Source organism: Apodemus sylvaticus, chromosome 18 (assembly GCF_947179515.1).
Source record: "Apodemus sylvaticus chromosome 18, mApoSyl1.1, whole genome shotgun sequence".
NCBI lineage: Eukaryota > Metazoa > Chordata > Mammalia > Rodentia > Muridae > Apodemus > Apodemus sylvaticus.
In genome coordinates, this window is record NC_067489.1 from 6,909,696 (window position 1) to 6,931,404 (window position 21,709).

The following is a 21,709-nucleotide window of genomic DNA, read 5'->3' on the forward strand; positions in this document are numbered from 1 at the left end:
GGGGGGGGGGGGGGGGGGCGGGGGCGGGGGGACAGCTCCATCCCTGCAACTGGCTTATCGTAGCATACTCCTTGAGGACATTTCTGCTCAGGTCATTAAGTGCAGAGATGAGCTCTACTAATGATGCTTGTTTCCTCCAGAGGCAGGTCAGAGGCCTCACCTCATCTTGGGCACTAGGGTGGAAGGTGCAAGGCCCTGACAGATGCTACCCACTCCTGTTGATGGCTGGGAGAATTGAGAGCGCCCCCTGGTGTCTAGCTTTTAAGTCTTTATCATAAACATTGTTCCTTATGCTTGCTGTGTGGAAACCGGCAGCCATTGTGTGTCACTGCTATAGCTAAAAACGGGCAGTCCTGCCACACAGCAGCTCTTCCATCAGTAACAGGAGCAGACACAGGAAGCAGCAGTAACCCCAAGACCCCCAGACCCTGGGAAACTAGAACTCCTTCCCAAACTGGGGAAAATGCTGGACAGAGGAATTCTCTTCTCTGGTTCTATCTTGTCATAGAGAACACAGCAGAAACAGCGAGGGAGACATTTCTCCCCGACAGCCCTGCATCTGTGTCTCTGGACCCACCCTCAAGAGAGACACCCACTCGAAGAAATGAGCACCCCTCCCAGATCCAATCCCATCCCTCCAGTCCACATCTACGTTTTCGGAGCTGCAAAGAACTCAGCACTGAGACCTCTGGGTTCAACCACCATGGCGCGCAGTCTGTTAGAAGACATGAAGCTGGAAGCAGGGACAAGGCTTACCTTGTTCACCCTTCTCTCCAGCCGACCCCGGGATCCCATCACTGCCGGGCTCCCCCTTCTGGCCAGCTGGGCCTGTGGGGCCAGGGGTTCCAGGGAGACCTTAAAGAGAAAGATAGAATCACTCGTGGACCCTCTTAGCACCATGGCGTCTGAGAAGCGGCCCCTTTCCCGCACCATAAAGAGCTGTTCCCTGCATGAGCCTGGTATCCTGATGTCAGTTCTGATCCGTTCCAACAGGTTCCTCTCGCTGCTAGGAACAGCACAGACCCCTCCCAGTGCTTACACAGAGAAAGGAGGGAAGGATCTGAGATGCCCATCTCACTACAAAAGCAGCTTGGAGATGCTGGCTTCACCTCCCCGAGACCTTACAGACTCTGTGTGTGGATCTGAAAGCGGAGGGATGAAACCAGCTGGCCCTAGACCTCAACCAGCGTACTAGGGCTGGCTTCATCGTGAAAGACTCTCCCACGAGGCTGAGACTTCACTCCCAACCTCCACAAAACCTGGTGTTCCTCATCTGCCCACCCACGTCCCAGCAGAGGGTCCATCCCTACCTGCTTCTCCTTTGACACCGGGAACACCATCCAGTCCTGGGAGGCCTTTGTCCCCTTTCTCTCCAGGTAGGCCCGGGCTTCCTAAAGAGAAAATCAAAGTTCAGAAGTTGTGTGCAGCTGAGCTTTCCCCATCTGTACCTCACTGCCAGAGGTTGCCCAGCCCCATACCTGGATGACCGATGTTCCCTGGTGAACCCCTTGGGCCTGGGGACCCTGGCATCCCTGGGGTTCCAGCACTGCCTTTCTCTCCCTTCTCACCGGGGCTGCCTGGGAAGCCTGCAAGCCCCTGGTCTCCCTGTGAGGAAGAAGCAGACATGTCAGCTGCAGGTCTAGAAGCACTTTCTAGGTAACAGATGCCATGCAATCGCATTGGAGATTCCCAATTGCTGGGCTTTCCAGAAAAGAAAGAAAGTCCCTGTCTGGGAAACAGTTGTCAAGGCTTCCTCTCCGTCTGCCCGCCTCTCTTCTTCCTCCCTGGGATGTGTGGCCACCCTCACCTCTCTGAGAGCTTCTAGAGCTTTCCCTGGGGAGAGAAGGCAGTGAGCAGGAGGAGATGGCTGAGTTAGTCAGGGGAGTAGTGTATCACAGCCCATGAACATGCTGAGATAGTTAGTATGTGTGTCAGGGACATTGCTACAGGGCAGGAGATGATCACCTTGTCACCAGGCCGTCCGGGAATCCCAATGCCAGGCAGACCTGACTGCCCTTTCTCTCCCTTGGCTCCTTTCTCTCCGGGTAAGCCGGGGACACCCTGTGAGCCAGGGATGCCGGGCACACCTTTTTCTCCAGGCAAACCTAGTGACACAGACAACAGAACTTGAACTTCATGGATGAACACAAATCGCTCTGCTCATCGGTGTGCCACCAACCCAGCCACAGGTTCTCAGGCAAGCTGCCTCAGAGCCACCCGGGAAGCCCTCTCTCTGCCTGTGAAAGACCATCACTATCCAGAGAGAAGAACACAACACTACTGATAAAGAACCTTTATGATACCATCAGCTCAGAGGACTGTGAGGCAGAGTGAAGTTTCACACACCATAAATGGATCTATGACACACAGCAGCCTAGAATGTCATAGCAAGTAACTGAATGCCTCGCAAAGACCCGAGAGGACGCAGGAAGGCAGGCTTACGTCCCAGCCTGTGCTGAGAACCCCTCCCCAGCTAATCCACTTGTCCACGGGTAGCTAGCTCATGCTTCACTTTCCATTGTGTGTCACTTATTCATTTTTAACTATGATTACAGTGTCAGTCACAAGCCATCCACCCTGGAGGAGAGACTGTACACTAGAGACATGGCTGCCAGGCCCCGCACACATCCCTCCAGCCTTGTGTGCACAACCGTGCATGTTACAAAGACTTTGGGTCCACAGGCAGGTTACCTGGCAAGCCCATGCCTCCAACCGATCCTTTGGGCCCAGGAAGTCCAGGGGATCCTGGTGTTCCACTAAGGCCTGGGTCACCTTTAGGTCCTAGAATGACAGAGAAAAGTCCCACAGGTCAATATCTGCGGAAGGCACCGAGAAGCAGATTCCTTGACAAGGACTGTGGCTACACTGCCCACACCTACCTGGCTGTCCAGGATGCCCAGCCTGCCCGTCCTTCCCAGGCACTCCCGGTGTTCCAGGGTCTCCTCGGGAACCTTTATCACCAGTGGGCCCAATTTGTCCTGTATGCCACAAAAACATAGTGAGCCCCCACATCTGCTTAGGAAGCAGTTGTTGTAGAGAACAGGATGATGTGATACTCATGGGGAAACAGGTCCCCCAGTGAGGCCCGCCTGTCACGGGTCACCGAGGCCTCTCCTCCACTCACCCTTCTCTCCCTGGTCTCCTTTCTGTCCCTTCATGCTCCCCATGTCCACCTGCTCCATGGATCCTGGCATGCCAGGAAGCCCAACGTCACCTTTATCACCTTTGAAGCCAGGGTCGCCCCTGGGTCCTGAGGAACCTGGAAGGCCATGGTCCCCTGTGGAGGAGAGATAAGCAAGCGTCCAGTGAGATCCAGACCCGACCCACCTGGAGGGGACTCTTTCCAGCCAGAACCTGTGAAGTGGGGAAGAACTGAGAACACGTCAAAAGCTGACATGGTGGCGAGAGTCTGAGTGGCAGGGGAGAGGCCCTGTGAAGCCACCTTCTAACGTTCGTTATCTGCTAGCACTTGCAAGGCGTGGCTCGTAGGTGTGCTCTTCTCACCTCCCTCCCAGATGTCTTCCTCAAACTCTGTTCTCTGTCACTCTCAAGTGTCCCCCACACATAAACAAATTACAGACTGGAAGACTCCTGCATCCCGACATCAACTTCGCTTTTGTGTCTTATGTTTACAGTCTGCCTTTTGTTTTAAAGAACGGGATTTTGGATCCATTTCAGAGAACGAGAAATAAAAATCTGGGCTTGCCCATGATGTAGTCTCTACTAACGTGGCTCTGGAGACTCACGACTGGCGGCCTCGTGTAAATGGAGAGCCCACATTCCTTGCAGGGTGTCATACCCATCTTCTCCACACCAGCTGGGCAGCCATTAGCACTGCATGCCCATGATCTGTGCATGGAGTTAGTTCCTCTGAGGGAGAGCTGTCTTCCAGTCCCTTTCTTTCATCTACATCTTAAAACTGAATGTGATCCGTAATAGTGGAAGAACTTTCCTCAAGCAATAAAGACACAAGACAGTATGACACAACAGGGTCTGCCAGCCCTCAGCCCTCCTACCTTTCTCTCCAGGTAACCCTGGGGTGCCTGCTGGTCCTGGTGAACCTGGTTGTCCCGGAGTTCCCATGACGCCCATTTCGCCTTTAGAACCTATGGTCAAAAGGCATGTTAAGAACATATCCCTGCATGCACCTCCCGTGGTAAATGCCCAGGAGTCGGGAAAGAAGGAAGCAAGCCTTGCTTCCTCTTGAGTGACCCAGGCAAAGGTCAGGTGTCACTTACCTGGGAACCCTGGAACTCCAGGAGTCCCCTGCTGTCCAGGAAGGCCAGGGAGGCCCGACTGTCCTGTGAGGCCGGGAAGTCCTTGAGAGCCTTTATCGCCTTTGGGGCCAGGCATGTCCAGTCCTGGGAATCCAGGGAACCCTTTCTCTCCTTTAACTCCAGGTGGGCCTGAGATTGGACAAAGTGAATAACTTATAGGATGTTCTAGATCGGGCATTACATTGTAGAGTACTTTCCGAGGACAGCATGGGAGCATGCCAGCACTGGGGGCTTAAGTGGTGCCCAGGGTTCAGGGTCATCGCTGCAGTGGGTAAGTCAGTCATCTCATGAGAGAAAAATCCTTCTCTTCCTGCCACTGTGGACTATCATTATCTTTGTTAACCAGTTGGCCCCAGCTAGTGTCAGCTAGCTTTTGCTGAATATTTTTCCCTTCCTCCCCCCCTCCCCGCCCCCAGTACTAACAAAATCCTGGGACTGTTGGTACAAGGACAAAGGACAAAGGCAACTCGACAAAGAATCAATTAGTTTAATTATCAGCGATTTAGCAAGGCTCCTAACAAAGATAATGGGAAGACATTATGTTAAATAAAACCTTAAATGCTACCAAATATGTAACGGATTTCTTCGGCACCCTAAATGGACTCAGAGGGAGAAAATAATGGGAGGCTGTAATGTTTGGATTAAGCAAACAGTCACCTCACCTGATGACCCTGGTGGTCCTTGCCCTCCGGGAGGGCCCATAGCTCCAGGTGGTCCTATGCCTGGAACCCCTGGTGGACCTGCAGGGCCTTGAACTCCAGGAGGTCCTGGGTCACCTGTCAGGAAGGACGGGAATAAGGGGAGGTTAGAGTGTATCCTTCCCCATACGCCATCCATTTGTATAACAGCCTCAGTCACAAAACCCTCACAGGTCACCCCACCCTCCGAATCAACGTGGACTGAGCACACACCCGGGGTTCTGGGCACATAAAGCAAACAGATACCCGACACAGTCTGAAGCATTACCTCTGATGCCCTGGAGTCCGGGGGGCCCAGTCAAGCCCTGTTCTCCTGGAACGCCTGGTCCCCCGATGTTGCCCTTCTCTCCGGGGGTACCGGGAATGCCTGGAAGGCCTGGCTGCCCTTTGAGGCCTGGAAGCCCAATGCCAGGTTCTCCCTGGAAATCCCCAAGACACCAGGAGCAAATCAATCTTCAGTGTTGGCTCTGGATGACCCAGCCATGTCACCTGTCAGCCCCGTTCTCTCCCAAGGGAGTGAGGTCAGGAACAGAGTAGTCCCATCACGGGCAATGGTTAATGAGAGCCCTGATCCCCTTCTCCCACTTCATGTTCATGCTGCTAGCCACTTCCCTCGGGTTCCTCTAACCTCAACAGGAGAGGCGTGGCCAGTAGTCACCCCAAAACTTTCATCTAGTCTGGGAAGATGCAGAAGGTAGACACTCGGGGTAGGCAAACTGCTGTTACATAGCCCAAGGTTGGGCCAGCAACATGCCTACCCAGGGCACACAGGGCAAAGAGGGGGTGTGTTCCCAGTTGTCACGATTGGAGGGAGCTGTGTTTGAGATGCCATTGCTGAAGATCCACCAAGGTGGCCCTCACAACCACAGCAGCTTTGACTGGGACATCCTATGTGTCACCCTCCTGGTTGACTTACTTCTTCTCTGAAAGTGGCTCTCAAATATCTCTCATCTGTCACTCACAGTGTGAAATACATTGCTCACTGGGACCCTGGGACACTAGGACCCAACACACAGACAAGAAGCGTTCACAAAGCTGAAATACTGTTTTCCCTTCTGCCTCTTGTATACTGTGCCATTAGAAGAAAACCATCCCACACGATTGACAACCCACATATTAGATGCTCAGCTAACGAGCATGAGAACCAGGCAGCCTGGGAGAGTCAGTGCCCACCTTTTGGCCTTGCGGTCCAGGGTTGCCAGGTAAGCCGTTAAATCCAGGGCGACCTGGACTCCCAGGCCGTCCTATGTCTCCAGGCAAGCCGTCAACTCCTGTGTGGAAGAGCGGAGGAGATAGTTACAGATGCAAGGGCTCTCCCAGCACTCGTCACTTGTGTCTGGATGGAACTGCCAGAGTCTAAAATTACCTGGGAGACCAAAGTTCTTGGCACGTCTATAACGGGGCTTCTGGGCTGGGGTCAGTGTGCTGAGATGACCCAGCATGGATATGGGCTGCCCCATGGGCTCACTGACTGACCTCAGTCTCTCTCTGTCTCTCTCTGTCTCACTCTCTCTGTCTCTCTGTCTCTGTGTCTCTCTGCCTCTGTCTCTCTTTGTCTCTCTGTTTCTGTCTCTCTCTGCCTCTCTGTCTCTGTCTCTTTGTCTCTCTGTCTCTGTCTGCCTGTCTCTCTGTCTGTCTCTCTGTCTGCCTATCTCTCTGTCTCTCTCTTTCTCTCTTTCTCCCTTTCTCTCTCTCTCTCTGTCTCTCTGTCTCTGTCTCTCTGTCTGCCTGTCTCTGTGTCTCTCTCTTTCTCTCTTTCTCCCTTTCTCTCTGTCTCTGTCTCTCTGTCTCTGTCTCTCTGTCTGCCTGTCTCTCTCTTTCTCTCTGTCTCTCTGTCTCTCTGTGTCTGTCTGTCTGTCTGTCTCTCTCTGCCTCTCCCTGCCTCCGCCACCTCTTCCCTGCTTGCAATGTGCACAGCCAGCTCTCACTGCAGTGCCAGCAGGACCTTCCCCACTGTGATGAACCTTCAAGCTGGTAGCCAGAACCAACCCTCCCTTCCTTAGGCTGCCTCTTTCAGGGATTTTGTCACAGCCCCAAGCAAAGCAAGTAACAGGTCATGTAGACGAAGCAGTGTGTGGAGATACCAGGCAGGCTACAAATTCCTCTTCAGCAGCCTGTGTCTGGAGCAAGGTGATACCATGCTCATTAGCGAATGGCCCGGGATGGTAGGAACATTGTTATCTGTGTGACCTGAGCACACGGAGGGAGCAAGGGTGTCCTTCCTGCCAGTCTTCTCTTTCTCACAGATTCATAGGAAGCAAATACCAAGACCTCAGCCACACACCAGTCATTGAACGACAGAATACCCTTCCCCATTTGGTCTTCTGGCTAGAGTCACCACCCCTCACTAGGCTCACCTTTGGGGCCAGGAAGCCCGGGAAATCCAATTCCTGGCTGGCCCTCAGCACCCTTCTCTCCCGGGATGCCTGGACGTCCTGGGGTTCCTGGCAAGCCTCGGTCACCTGTGGTGAGAAAGGTGAATAGTTAGTGAGAAGAATGCCTAAGGGAGCCTGTGATAGCCTTATGATACTCCTGTGGTAGCTCTGTGGTACTCCTGTGGTAGCTCTGTGGTAGCCCTGTGGAAGCCCTGTGGTACTCCTGTGGTAGCCCTGTGATAGCCTTGTGATACTCCTGTGGTAGCCCTATGATAGCTCTGTGGTACTCCTTTGGTAGCTCTGTGGTAGCCCTGAGGTAGATCTGTGGTTGCCCTGTAGTTCTCATGTGATAACCCTATGATACCCCTGTGGTACTCCTGTGGTAGCCCTGTGGTACTCCTGTAGTAGCCCTATGGTAGCTCTGTGATAACTCTGTGGTAGCCCTATGGTAGTCCTGTGGTAGCCTGTGATACTCCTGTGGTAGCCTTGTGGTATTCCTGTGGTAGCCCTGTGGTAGCTCTGAGATAGCCCTGTAGCAGTCCTGTAATACCCCTGTGGTAGCCCTGTGGTACCCTGTGATACCCCTGTGGTAGCCTTGTGGTATCCCTGTGATGCCCCTGTGGTATTCCTATGGTACCCCTGTGGTAGCACTGTGGTGGTGGTACTCAGGCAAGCTAGACATCAACAGTACCTTGTGGCCCTGGAAACCCAGGGGATCCTGGAAGTCCTGCAGCTCCTGGGGGACCAGGGAGTGGGACAACCTTTCCTGCTTCACCCTTTGGACCTGAGGGAGGAAAACAATAGAATCATATATGGTAATTGCCACATCGTAGCCTCTCTGAAAACAGTGAGGGTGAAGTCGTGTCCCAGCAACCTCTCAGTACACCGCAAAGGAGCTACCACTCCCCAACTGAGCACCCTGAATCCTCTCAGGACAAAGTCTGTGGACACCACTCCCCATCCTCTGAGACATCCTGAACCTCTACACAGACAAGTCCCTGGGTTTCTCATTTCTCCCAGGCATGTCTAGAATCTCAACCAGAGATATTCAAGATTTGTGTCCCCACATGACCAAAATGTTTACTTGACTCTGAATTCCTTAAGCATTTCACATTCAAGCCCTGAAAAGTTAGAAAATTTCCCATAGCAAAAAGTAAGGTGGCCCTGGGTCATTTTTTGGTTAGCTTGTCTCCCCACCCCCACCCCCCAAAAAACAAAAATAAATAAACAAAACCCAAAGACAAAACAACCCAAAATATTATTTTCATCCTCCAGACAGACTCTCTCAGTTGCTTTCTACCTAGTCAGAATTCACACCCGTCGGCTGCAACACAACAGGTCAGGAGTCACACTTGCTAGCTAGAGTAGGACAGGTAAGTGGGTGGCTGTGGACTAGGCCACTCTAGCAGTGTCAAGGTCTCTAGTGCCCAGGGGTAACACAGAGCCCTCTGCTTGCAGGCCCCATCTCTTCCCAGTTAAGCCCCAGAGAGCCACTGGAGGTCAGGACCCTGCTGCTCAGAATTGGGGCTCCTCCAAGTGTGCACAGGGACGCCTCAGCACACCATGGGAATTCCAGATAAGGGGACCCTCCAGGAATGGCTGGCCTGCCTCGCAGCACAGACTGTGAGAACCGCATGACCCCAGCACACATCTGTTCTCCATGAAGCCCTGGGATCCAGTCTTTTATGTTGCCACATAAATACTGCTCTGCAGATCAAAGGTCAGCTTCCTGATACAGAAGCTCACAGGGTCTGGATGACAAGGAACTGTCCAGAATGTGGACAGCTGGCCGACAGAGCCAGCAGCACCCCCTTCTGCACCCTTCCTTCTTGTGGTGCCTGTATCTACCAGGAGGAGCTCCCCTGCTGATTTCTCTCAAATCTGATTCACTCCTTCCATGGCTTCTGCAAGTCTCAGAGGCCATGGGAACTCTCAACTTGTTGATTTTAAATTCAGAACCATGAGGCAGCCCTCACTCTGGTCTTCCTACAGCTCCTCAGTAGTCCCCTGCTTTCGGGGTAGGGATAAAAGAGACACTCAATCCTCCATTAACAAAGTATAGTTAGCAACAAGGTGCTGCTGACTGTGCTAATGGTAAGAGAGGCAAAAAGAGACGCTCAGAGCACCACACTAGGACTCAGCCAACAGCACTTGATAAAGTCATGGCTAGGGAAACCATCACGGGTACAGAGCTGCAGGCACAGAGGCGCCGTGTAACTGCGCTTGCCGAGTTCTTGCTGGAAATTCTATTCATGGGTCTCTTAACACTGTTTTTAACCACCCTACGTCCTCCATTAACTTTAAAACTGTTTAAATCCTTCTCGGTACACAGGATTGGTTCCCCTCTGTGGCAAGTCACCTCTGTCCTCTACCCTCACCATCCAAGAATGTCACAGGAGCCCTCGGGCTTGTTCAGTGTGGAATCACATTATGGAGTGCCCAGTTACACAAGGCAGAGGGGCGTGCACCTCCCCCCAATCCAGCCACACTCGGTCACCTGGGCACTGATGACCTAGGAAGCAGCCGTTACCCTTGCTGCAGACTTCTAACGAACCTTGTTAGAGACCACAGGCGGGCAGGGGCTGAGTCTCTCACAATGTTTATCAACACTCTGCTTGGGGCTTGGCACATAAACCACCGAAAGACAGTCAGAAAGCGACCTAAGCCGATAGGAATTAAATAGCAAGCCAGATGTTGCCAGATGTTGCAACTTAAGATGCCCAAATGTCAGCGGAGATTGAGGATTATACTGCTTAGAAAAATGCAGACACCAAAAGGATCAGAAAATGGATAAAAATTAAAAAAAAAATAGCCACCTGCTTCTACCTGAGGGGCTGACTTAGCTGATCTGTGCTCTCTGTGCCTGAGCTGATTCCCCTAACACAGAGGAAAATGAGGTACAGAACTCTGAAGGACTGGTCCAGTCACATCCCTCTTCTGAGAAGAAATGAAACACTCTGTACTCTGGACCTCTGAGGCCTTGTTTCTGTGACCTTGAAGTTGCCCCTTCAGGCCCTGACGTCTTACCTGGAAGACCTGGGGACCCGGGGCCTCCAGGAAAGCCTGCTTGTCCTTTCTCACCAACAGGACCAATGGGACCAACTCCCGGGGGACCAGGAGGGCCAATGTCTCCACGACTGCCAGGGAAGCCAACTCCTCCGGGGGGACCTCGCTCTCCCTTCAACCCTATTGAACCCTGAGGAGACAAGAGACAGAAAAGGCTGTCAAACGACAATCCTGCGTTGTCCACAGCAAACTAGTGACAAGAGTCTAGCCAGGTGACGCTGTTTACTACATCAGGAGCTACTGGGGTCAGCTTGGAGTTAACAAGTGACATCAACACTCTTCTCCTTGAGCAGTTGTCACAGCTTGGGGTCAAGGATCCCAGACTTTAAACGTTGATGGGTTCACCATTAGCTTTAGACTTGTTTCCCCGTGATGATAAGGGACAGGAAAACTCATCTATCCAGTCCCAAGACATCAAACAGACCCAGCCATCTGTAGCCTGTTATACCAGTCAACACCACTAACCCCTGCTTCCACTGATGTATGTTGGCTCAGGAACCATGAAGCGAGCTCATGCCATGAGTTAGGGCTCCACGGCCATGGAGCCAAGCATCCATTTCTCTACTCTTTGCAGATTCCCCATTTGTGAAACATGTGCTCCAGCTCTACAAATGGACCTACCGGGGAGCCTTTGGGTCCAGGGAGTCCTGGGTGGCCATCTCTGCCGGGAGTTCCTGCTCTTCCTGGCATGCCGGGCTGTCCTGGAAAACCTGGGTCTCCTTTGTCACCTTTGAGTCGCATGTCAAAAAATATCTCTCCAGGCTCTCCCTTAGCTCCAGGCTGGCCTATAAGCCCTGGGGAACCTTGTGGACCCTATAAAACAAAGCATCTTGTGAGACCAGGTACTACTGAGGGATGGATGCATCAGCAGTCAGCCTCGGGCTGAGGATCCACCCTATGAGGAACTACCACATTGTTAGATGTCCTATAGATGCTAACCAGCAACTCCATGGCCATCAGCAGCTGTCTTAAAATCCCAAACTTCGTTAGGCATTCCACAGGGATCAATCAGAAGGGACAGAGGGGTAACTCCAAACCCAGCTTTGAGAAATCCTTGAGTAACTTTCCTTCCCCTAATGACTGACAAACCTTCCAGAGAATGTCTCCGCAAGTGTTGGCGTACCACACGTGTGTGACTCCTGAATGCTGCATGTGAATGCTGAGGCAACTGAGCCACCCAAGAGCTGGAGCCGCCATTGTTCACCCAGCCTGGGTGTTCTTACTGAAGCTGCCTGGGGGTTTCCTATTTGCATTCACACCCCATAGTCCTGAAGACAGGGGGGCTTCCAGGGCACTGGTGGCTGGGAAAACCCAGCCAGGTAAAGGAGCCCAGAGCCAGCTCTTTAACTGGGTTTTGGGGAAGCTATTTGGACTTTCCCAAGACTCTATTAAGAAACACACAAAAAGATTTTAGTTCCTGGAAGTTGAATCTGCAAAGAATGCCCACACCTGCCACCCCTTCCCCTCCAGCCACCTTGAGAGCAGACATATGTGAAAGAAATGACAACATAAAAAAGTTTCAATTGCTTGGTCTCCTGGGATGGGAAAGGCATGGCGGGCTCCCTGAGGACCTGGCAGAATCCAAACTCTCCATAATGCATTTATTTTACTCCCTTTCCATAAGCGGTGTCAAGCCCTGTGAGTGGAAGTAGATCACAAACCACTATGTGCCTACAATGTAAACCTCTCCACGGAAGACTACTTTAGAGCAAAATGTGTGTATACAAAAATCATACTTAAAAAAAATGACGACCACCAGTCACACATCTATATGTGGCAGGACCCTCAGGTACCATTTCTGACCTTTATTCAGAGTTCACAACTCTGAAAGGAAGACATGGGAGTCTCAGTCTAACAGAAAAGTGAGACGTGTACCCGAGACCACACCCCCCCACCCAGCCAGGAAGTGTAAGCAGCTGTGTACAGAAGTCAGTGCTCCTGTCCACGAAGTCCTTCCACTGTCCTGTACTCCCTGGGTATCGCTGAGAGTCCCGTACTCCCTGGGTATCGCTGAGAGCGCCATAGTGAACCACCCTGGCCCACATGGGGATGGGCCTTGCAGAGGCTCTGGGGCTCATATGGAAGGGATACCTGAATTTCCTGTCCCCGTGCTCCTAAAAGCCGCAGTGCACAGGCTGGGGACAGAGAGGTTGTCACTCAGCCAACTGTGCCCCGTGGAACCTTGGGGTCCACACATAAAGTTTTAGTGCAGGCTCACCCCAAGAATGTAAGGTCTCAGCACCTGTTCTCTGCCCCACACTATTTAAATATTTAGATTGAAAATTGAAAAGTTCGGTTCTTCAGCAATGCAACCCACATTTTAAGGGCCCTGGGTACCAAGCTTAATAGTGATGCGGGCACAGACTACCTCTGTTGTGGCAATCCACCCAGCAGTGACAGGTAGTCTGGGCTAGCCCTGAGCTAACCCATTCCAGGATCTGGACATGAGATTGTTTGCACAAGTTTGAAGAATGAAAAACCAGTTATTTCTGCCAGCCACCTGCTGGAAATGTTAGCAAAGGGTTGTTGAAACTTCAGTGTTTTGTCAAATGGTGAGGCTTTCTTAGCTGGTTTTCTGGAGTTAATATGCACAGATATACACTTATAAATTCTAGAAGAAACTAGACAGCCTAACAAAACCTTTCCTTGGACACTCAGGCCTTTTTCTACCACGTTGTGTGGCTGTCATCCCAGAAGTGGGTCAATATCGTTGCGATGATGTGTCCTGTCCTTCCTGTATCTGAAAGGCTTTAAAGAACCAAGACTTTCATCTGCTTCCTTGATGTCTGGGACAAAGAGATGCTAAGGATTTGGGAAGATAATCTTGCTTTCTCTAACTTTTTAAATTTAATATGTATGGGTGCTCTGCCTACACACATGACTGTACCACATGAGTGCCTAGTACCCAATCAGAAAAAGGCACTGGACACCCCCCGCCCCCGGACCCGATGTTACAGATGGTTGTAGGCAGCTACACAAATGCTAGGAATTGAACCCAGGTCCTCTGGAAGAACGGGCAGTGCCCCTAACCACTGAGCCTTTGCTCCAGCCCCTTGGTTTCTTTAAAAGTGGCATTGATGATGCTAAAATGTCTCAGCAGCCTTTGGCACATCATGATCTGAGATGTTTTTGGAAAGATGCCCCACCCAAAGTCTGTGTTGATCCAAGTCCCCTATGGAATCAATATCTATCTTTAAAGCCTAGCCCTGGCTGCTTTAACCAGTGGAGGTGGGACATGTGTACTATCTACCTCTGATAACATCCACTTAGCCCCTGGGCCAAGTCAGACGGCCGATCAGGCTGATCACTCCCAGTGTCTGTAGGATCTGTTGTCTATTCCTAAAGTCGAACACTTGGCTCTCAAGGGCAAAGGGCACAAAACACCAACTAAAGAGGAAAAGCCGCAGCGGAGCACCTTCACCTCATCCTACATCCCACTGTTCCACGACCTCCAACCTCCAGCCATGATCGACACATGAGGATCACAGCTTCAGAGAGAAGGGAATAACAGTCTTCCCAGGCAGCTGTTTCTGTGACCCTCGGCCTGGGAAGACTGTTATTCCCCTCGAACGAATTAGAGAAACGAATTAGAGAAGCAAGCAATGCTTACTGATCTTGGGAGAGGAGAGGGGAGGAGAGGGGAGGGGAGGGGAGGGGAGGGAGGGTTGAGGAAAGCTCACAAACACACCAAGTGTGTGGGAAGACCCTCACAGCCTGTCTTGGGGAAGTTGGGCCCCTGGAGGCAGGAGGGAAGCTGTGTCTTGCGGATTATTTCCCTCTTTATCCTGATGACTCCCCAACGGTCCCTCCCCTCCCCCACTTCTTTGCTTTTTTTAAAATTATTATTATTGTTATTATTATTTCTGATCTCTTGGGTCAGAAGCTGAATGTCTGGCCTGGGTTCTAGTCAGAGCAGAGGCAAGAAGGACCTCAGGAAAGCCAGGCGGATAAAGAATAAAGCAATGGGCAGAGGTGGAAAGACCCTTTTCTGCCTCCTTCAGAGTTCTTCTCCCTTTGATCCCCCACTACAGAATGCTATTTGAACTGTTTGAACAGAATGCTGCTCAGAACTGTTTTAAACAATTGTGTCTTCTTGCTCAGCCCTCTAGGCACCAGCACCCGTCTGCCACAGAGCGGGAATCTAACTTCAAAAGCAGGGAGCCACTGTGGCCTTCGGGCTGCCTCCCTCCTACTTTGAGTCAGTTCTGCCCTGGCCTCCTCGAGAGGAGAGATGCTTCACTTCCTCCGGCAATATCCAAAAGCAATGAAGAATTTTAAAGAGGTTCTTCGGAAAAGGGGGGAAGGTCAAATATCTAACTTTTGATTTCTAACAAAGAAGAAGAAAGAGCCAAAACGAATTAGAGAAGCAAGCACTGCTTACTGATCTTGGGAGAGAAGAGGGGAGAGGATGGGAGGGGAGAGGATGGGAGGGGAGAGGATGGGAGGGGAGGGGAGGGGAGGGGAGGGTTGAGGAAAGCTCACAAACACACCAAGTGCATGCAATTAAGTATTAAAGGTGGATCCCTTCTCCCCCCAGAATGACCTCTCTCAGAACAAAGGGTATCAGCTGGAATTCCGAGCAGCTGGAAGCTTTGACATTGGTCCCCATGGATTTATGTGGATTTGTCTACAGACTAGCAAAGCCATCTACAGGATGAATACATGCCGGTGACATGGAGTGTCAGTCTCCCTCCCTCCACAGGAGCTCTTAGGGTGAACTCATCCCTGGCAGTGGTCATGGAGAAAGATGGCCACTGTAGTACCATCCGAACCTGAGACCCCGTGGGCCGGACTCTGTGCTGCCCAGAGGACCTGACCGCCAAAAGCAAGCAGGGAGGACAGATGGCTCTGGGGACACGGACTGTGACTCCAAGGCTCACTTGTTCTCTGGGTGTCCCTTGTGAACAGAGAAAGGGTTCACCCGGTCCCTGGGCCAGCTCCTGTAACAGGCGGGAGCACGAGTGGGAATCAGCCAACTTCAGACATGAGTCCGATCTAATGGCTCACTTACTGGCAATCCTTCAAGACCGTCTCTGCCAGGCAGGCCTCTGTCACCTTTAGCCCCAGGCTGTCCAGGGAAACCTTAGAAAGAGATCGGAGTCAAGCAACTGTAAGACAAGCTTCCCTTTGCCCCAAGATTCAACTGCATCAGAATCTTTTTGTGAAATGGAATCTCATTTAAGGAATGTCCAGGACAGAAGATAAGCAAAACTCAAAGGGACAGAATAGGCTCAGAGGGACAATCGTATCTTGTACACAAGCCACAGTGCTCCCTAACCTACAACCCCAATGGTCTGAGAGACAAACCTGAAGCCTCTCTTTGAGCTGACTGACTATGGATCTGGGAGAACCACTAGGCCACTCTCCTGTGACCAGAAAAGCGCACGATGCCACTGTGGTGGGTGGGCTGGACCGTGGCATCCAGGTGGACACCCTCTGGTAACAGGCGCTCATCTGCACTTTCGTGCCTCAGCATTTGAGGAAGCTGGCATCTGACCCCAAGGCATGGCCCCTAACATGTTTCATTCCACGCCCTGCCACTTACCAATCTCTCCTGGAGGCCCCTGTGGCCCTGGAGGGCCTCGAAGTCCTTCCATGTCACAGGCAAGGCAGCTCTCTCCTTTCTGACCTGAAAGAAGAAAGATGGGTGCTTAATGTATGCTTAATATATGTTTAATGTGTGATGTGCCAACAGAAGGCTCTGTGGTACTCCAAAGGGGACACAGAGTTCTGCAGATGTCCCAGCCAGACTCTTCCCTTCTCCCCTTCTCCGTCATCACTCCTGCCCATAGTACTGCCCACTAGTGAGATGATCTCATACCCATCCCAGAAGTCCCAGGTTTAGTCCCCAGCATTGCACCACAAAGGACACTATACCACACACACACACACACACATGCATACCACACACACATACATACATACATACATACACTCCTATATAACACACACATACACACATACACTCCTATATACCACACATACACACATACACACAACACACACGTATACACATATGCACATTGTATGTATACCACATACCACACCACATACATATATATGCACAAAACACACATGCACACTTGCTTATACACCATATACCACACCACACACATACATGCACACACACATATACATACACATAAACACATATACCTATACATTCTCATATACATGCACACACATGGACACACACATATACATACATGTATACATACATATATGCCCATACACACATACCCACTCACATACACATGTGTACACACATGTATACATCTATATGCACACACATGCATATACATATATGCATACACATACGCATATAACACAGACATACGCGCATATAGACACACAGACACAGACACAGGCTCATAGAATGCATCTCCTAGGATGCAGAGGATGGATGGATGGATGGATGGATGGACAAGATTTCAGCCTAAAGAACTCCAGATACTGGGTCTATCGTAAAAAAATGGCTAACTCATCTTAGTAGTGACTTCATGGGAGGAAGGTTACATGGCTGCCCTGAGATGCCCTCAGAAACTGTTTTCTATGCAAGATTTAGACTTGTAAAGGGCCAAATTCTTTATAGTCCAAGCCAGGAATGGTCAAGCAGGGGGCTGGTTTTATGAGGGCCCCAGTTTGTTCTGCCCCAAGGTTAACGAGCACATAAATATCAGAATGCCATTGTTTAGTCTGTGCTAAGCCAGTGCTCGCACTGATCGTTCGGTGAGAGTTCCCCCTCTCTGAATCCAATTCCTAGAGATAAATCAGTGTCCTTCATTGAAACCACAGCAAACACTTGAAAGGTTAGAGATAAAATGGAGAGCCCAGAGTAAAGCTAGTTAATCCGTCAACAGAACAGTTGTCTGCCCTGATTGTGCACAAGCTGAAAGCTTGTCAATATCCCATGTATAGATCCCTGGTTTGGCTTCAAGGAAGGACATGTGTCCTTTGAGAAGGAGACTCTCAAGCTTTGAACCGAAAGCTTGTGGCATCAGTTGAGACTTTAATACAAGACTCGATTCTTCCATCTTGGGAATGTGTAAAGGACAGTTGTCCGACTGTCATGGCTGAGTCCTTTCCACTCCCCATCACAGCTACAGCACCAGACAACCATGGCTGAGCTGCAGAATGCACCTTCTTGAGAGTGATTATAAAGAACCCCCAGATAAAGCAATGGTGAACATGCCTGCACCCAGCCTAGTGTGATAGTCTGAGAACACCTAAGCCAGTCAGAGGGGAAACTGATCAGTAACAAACCCGGCTACCACTTTTAAAAAGTTAAATCTCTTACCTTTCTGTCCAACTTCGCCTGTCAAACCTGGCTGTCCTGGAGTCCCAGGAGGACCCTGGTCCCCAGGTGGTCCAGGTTGACACTCCACAATGCCATCTGAAAGTAATTTTTAAAACCCATAAGCCACAACCAGTATTCTTTCTTTCTCCTAATCTAACCTTTGATTATAAAACTAAACTATATTAGGCTGATTTGAATGTTTTAGAAATTCAATTCTCCTTTGCTTCCAAATGAGCCTGTGAATTTTTAACTTGCAAAACAAAAGCAGCATAGAGAGCGGTCGGTTCTGGGGTTGTCTCCGGGACAGCCAGACCTCATCCTTACTTTCCACATTTCAAAAGTGCACAGAGAAGGAAGATCCTTACAGTCTGCTCTCTGCCCAGGGATTCACACTAAGCCTTTCCCGAGGGAGCCTATTTGGACTCAATCACTGCCCAACGCCCAACCCCCAGTCTTTATGTCTTCCCTGCCAGCTTCATCCTGGGAACTTCCTTCCCACTCATGAAGATGGGCTTGAGTTCTTGGAATCAACATCACCAGAGCTCCACACTCATAAATCTTCGGTGATCAGCCACACATGGGGGGGGGGGTCCCCACTGCTACTCCAGCTTTACAGCCCACAATGGCGATCAGCCTCAGAGCAGGTTCCTACTGCAAATAACCCCTCCAGCTCTTCTTACTGGTTTTAGCCCGGAAACACCCAACACCCTGCCTTGATATGCTTCCACTGACCTGGCTGACTTAAGCCTTCTGGAACTTTCTTAAAATTATTAAAATGAGATTACAGCATCACAATAAGCCAGTCACAAGCTTGTACTTCATGCTCAGCTTTTCTTGAAAGCTGATAGAGGAAAACTCTGTGTGATTCTCCAGCTAGACTGCATTATGCCAGAACATATTCTAGTATGATTTCTTCCCATGTGTACCCTAAGTAGCATTATGCACAGCCACTCTACATGAAATTTAGCTGTCAATCAAGGTTAAACAAATCAATCCGCTAACCTTTAACCTCAGATGCCAGGAGACTTCGAGCTGGTTAATGTGTTGCTTTTCCCTTTAAGCCTATTTGGTTGTTAGTGATTATATTTAGTAACATAGTTAACTTTGTAAAACTATTCAAGCAAAAGGTTACTAAGTAACCAGTGCTGGGAGGACCAAGCCTTTACACAGGCTGTTTCTAGCAGCAGTCACCATGTCTATCCAGCTCTGCCCTGGGCTCCTGGCATCTGATGGGAAATTCATGGCACTTACTTGTATGGCCTGGCTGCCCAGGGGGGCCGGGAGGGCCGGGAGGCCCTGGGGCTCCATCTCTTCCACTTGGTCCTGGTAAAGACACACCTGGAAATCCTTGATCACCTTTTTCTCCTCTTTCACCTGGGAAGCCTGGAGCACCAGTCTGGCCTGGAATAGCGAAACCTGCAACCAGCACAGAGCTCATGTAAATATCCCAAAGGCTGTGCGGAAAATCTACACTCTACCCAAGGTAAAATGCCTACTTGGATCCTCAGTGAGGGCGTGCTCTAGATCAGCACAATACAGCCTGGCAAGGCTAAATAAAGCACAGCGCGGAAGGTCTGAAAATGCACAGTCCACTTCCATCACTCTGTATGCTAAAATGCTAAGGGTTCACACAAGGTGACTTGATATAGCCCAGAAGGCTAATGGGGGTGGAGGACCCTGAGCAGTGCAGCCTAGGGAACCACACATAGCCAGGCCTGCTGTGCTGGGAAGGAACAGCCACACGCAGATCCCAGGAAAGACGGGAGGACTCTAGAAGTCTCAGACCAAGTATAAATCAGACTGATGGAGGAAGGCAAGGAGACGCCATACCGTTGCCCATCTTGGACAGAACCAGAGCTCAACAGCTGGAAGAACTATGGCAGAGCCAAGAGCAAGATGTTCGCTCAGCGGGCAAGTCAGTGTCCCCTGGGAAACAAGGATCCACGGTGTGCACATATGCCCACACAAGAGGAATGGCACGCTAACCTGTGCCTATATACAGCAGACACACCAGGGCACACTGGATTTTGATAAACTAGAGAGACAGGTGGAAACCTGCAGCCTGTCTTCTGAACATACCCAGTGTGTGCGACAAACACATAGGACTAGAAACCACACAGAACATGCAACATTCTACAAGAAATAAGGACTCTCACCTGGAGGGCCTGGCTGGCCTGGTGTTCCAGGGAAACCTTGAAAGGAGAGAAGAGATTGGACAAAGTGAGCCGAGGTCTCTCATGTATGGACACTTTCTGTTTCTGCACCACAGTCTTCCCAGGGCTACTGGAAGGCACCCACAATCTAGGCTGGAAAGACAGAAGCAGAGCCCACATATCCCTGCGGAGACACCATCCTAGGGAAGCCACAGGGGAGAAGGGCTCCTGGGCACCTCATGACAGTGAGGCTGGGAACTAGAAAGGACAGCTTGACTGCCATTCGGGCTTCCAAAGAGAGAGAAGAAAGGGTGAGAGGAGCAACGAGGAGGAGAGGCAGCCAAGGGGGAGGAAATCAAGCAAGCTGCAGCCTACCTTTAGGGCCGGGCTCTCCTCTTAACCCTGGTGCTCCTGGGTAGCCTCTCTCTCCTTTCTCTCCCAAAGGCCCAGTGCCTATCACCTGCATTAAAGCACAGGTCACGCTGGTATGGAAGTAGCTGATAGCATGTATGTTGTCATGTATGCTGTATTGACCTACAACATCATGTATGTTGTATTACCTCAAGGAATATGGATACAAAGATGCGGGGAGCAGGGGAAAGGTCTGGGGAGCTACAGAATGAATACCAAGTACCAAGCACCACTTGAATTGCCAGGCGTTTGGCCTCATGTCTATGATTTCCCTAGCAGCAGCAATGGTCTCACTCAGTCAACTAAAGCCTAGTCTACAATGTGCAGATGCATCGAAGCCACGGCATGCCTGGCTTGCTTCACAGGGCAACAGAGGAACGTCCTTCAGTTTCTTCCAATGTGCAGGGCAGGGACACACACTATGTTTCTCCTTTCATTGGAGGATATTTTATGTGTCTTCTTTCTCTAAAAGCCAAAAGGGCACTTCCTTAAAAAGGGGACAAAGACCAGGAAGGAGGTACTGCCAACTTCACTGGGACAGAAACCTGGCTCACTGTGATCCTGAATGACCACAGTGCAAGGAAAAGGGCATACTCAAGCCTCGACACACTTTCGTTACAACATCCCTCTGTATCAATAATGAGGGGATGCCGTTTTAAATGCTGATGGGTGGCTTTGATTAGGCCACTCTATGACACGGACATATAGTCAAAAAAAAAAAAATTCACTGTGCATTCCAAGTATATATAAATTCTATTTGTCAATTAAAAAAATAAATAAATTTTAAACTAAATAAGAGTGTGCTGGTGGGACTGAGGAGAGATAGGAATCCGCCTGCCCTGGGGTGAGTCGTGGAAGAGAGGAGAGCCGTGGGTGTGCTGGGCACACCAGGCAGGCGTGCTGGGCACACAAAGGCGTCCAGAGATTAGTGGTCCTGCTGCTGAAATGTAGCCCCTGGAACCATCATTCTGCCCCCCCCCAAGCCATCACCCACACAGTGAGTGACACACCCACGTCACCCAGAGCAAACAGGACAGGAGTGCCCACTGTTTCAAAAACAATTTGGAAGAGAACTGAAACAGCAGCAGGTCCACGTGTGCATGAACAAGGCGTGAAGGTTACGTGAACAAGAAATGTTGTTTTGCTAGAACCATCAGACTGTGGTCGATGGGTCGATATGTTCCTCTTACTAAATTTTCCCTGGTGGACAATTACAAAAAATAAAATAAATAAAATCCAGGTTTCAAAATAGGCTCCTAGGGTATCCGTGTGCAAAGATTTTTGTTTCCAGAGGCTTGAGGACATGTAGAAACTATAAAGGTCTGATTGTTAAACTCAGAGCAAGTTATTAATTGCTTCATAAGGCAGGCACCCACTTCAGATGAGAGCATCACCCAAGGGGCACCTGCAGAGTATCCCACAGAACCCGGGG

General features: G+C 50.5%; 1 protein-coding gene across 1 annotated transcript in view; it reads right to left on the minus strand.

Annotated features, from left to right (window-relative positions):
* Col4a1 (collagen type IV alpha 1 chain) overlaps positions 1–21,709 on the minus strand; it is a 115,427-nt gene that overhangs the window by 17,086 nt on the left and 76,632 nt on the right. Inside the window, exons 19-40 of the mRNA XM_052162167.1 lie at positions 20,242–20,326; positions 19,870–19,905; positions 18,965–19,129; positions 17,714–17,809; positions 15,962–16,045; positions 15,428–15,498; positions 11,038–11,229; positions 10,378–10,546; positions 8,042–8,134; positions 7,333–7,437; positions 6,149–6,246; positions 5,244–5,394; positions 4,940–5,053; positions 4,239–4,406; positions 4,017–4,106; positions 3,125–3,277; positions 2,880–2,978; positions 2,692–2,781; positions 1,966–2,105; positions 1,479–1,605; positions 1,311–1,391; positions 757–855 (exon numbers count right to left, since the gene is read on the minus strand). Coding sequence (XP_052018127.1) covers positions 757–855; positions 1,311–1,391; positions 1,479–1,605; positions 1,966–2,105; positions 2,692–2,781; positions 2,880–2,978; positions 3,125–3,277; positions 4,017–4,106; positions 4,239–4,406; positions 4,940–5,053; positions 5,244–5,394; positions 6,149–6,246; positions 7,333–7,437; positions 8,042–8,134; positions 10,378–10,546; positions 11,038–11,229; positions 15,428–15,498; positions 15,962–16,045; positions 17,714–17,809; positions 18,965–19,129; positions 19,870–19,905; positions 20,242–20,326 — 2,506 coding nt within the window. The remainder of the gene's footprint in view (positions 1–756; positions 856–1,310; positions 1,392–1,478; positions 1,606–1,965; positions 2,106–2,691; positions 2,782–2,879; positions 2,979–3,124; positions 3,278–4,016; positions 4,107–4,238; positions 4,407–4,939; positions 5,054–5,243; positions 5,395–6,148; positions 6,247–7,332; positions 7,438–8,041; positions 8,135–10,377; positions 10,547–11,037; positions 11,230–15,427; positions 15,499–15,961; positions 16,046–17,713; positions 17,810–18,964; positions 19,130–19,869; positions 19,906–20,241; positions 20,327–21,709) is intronic.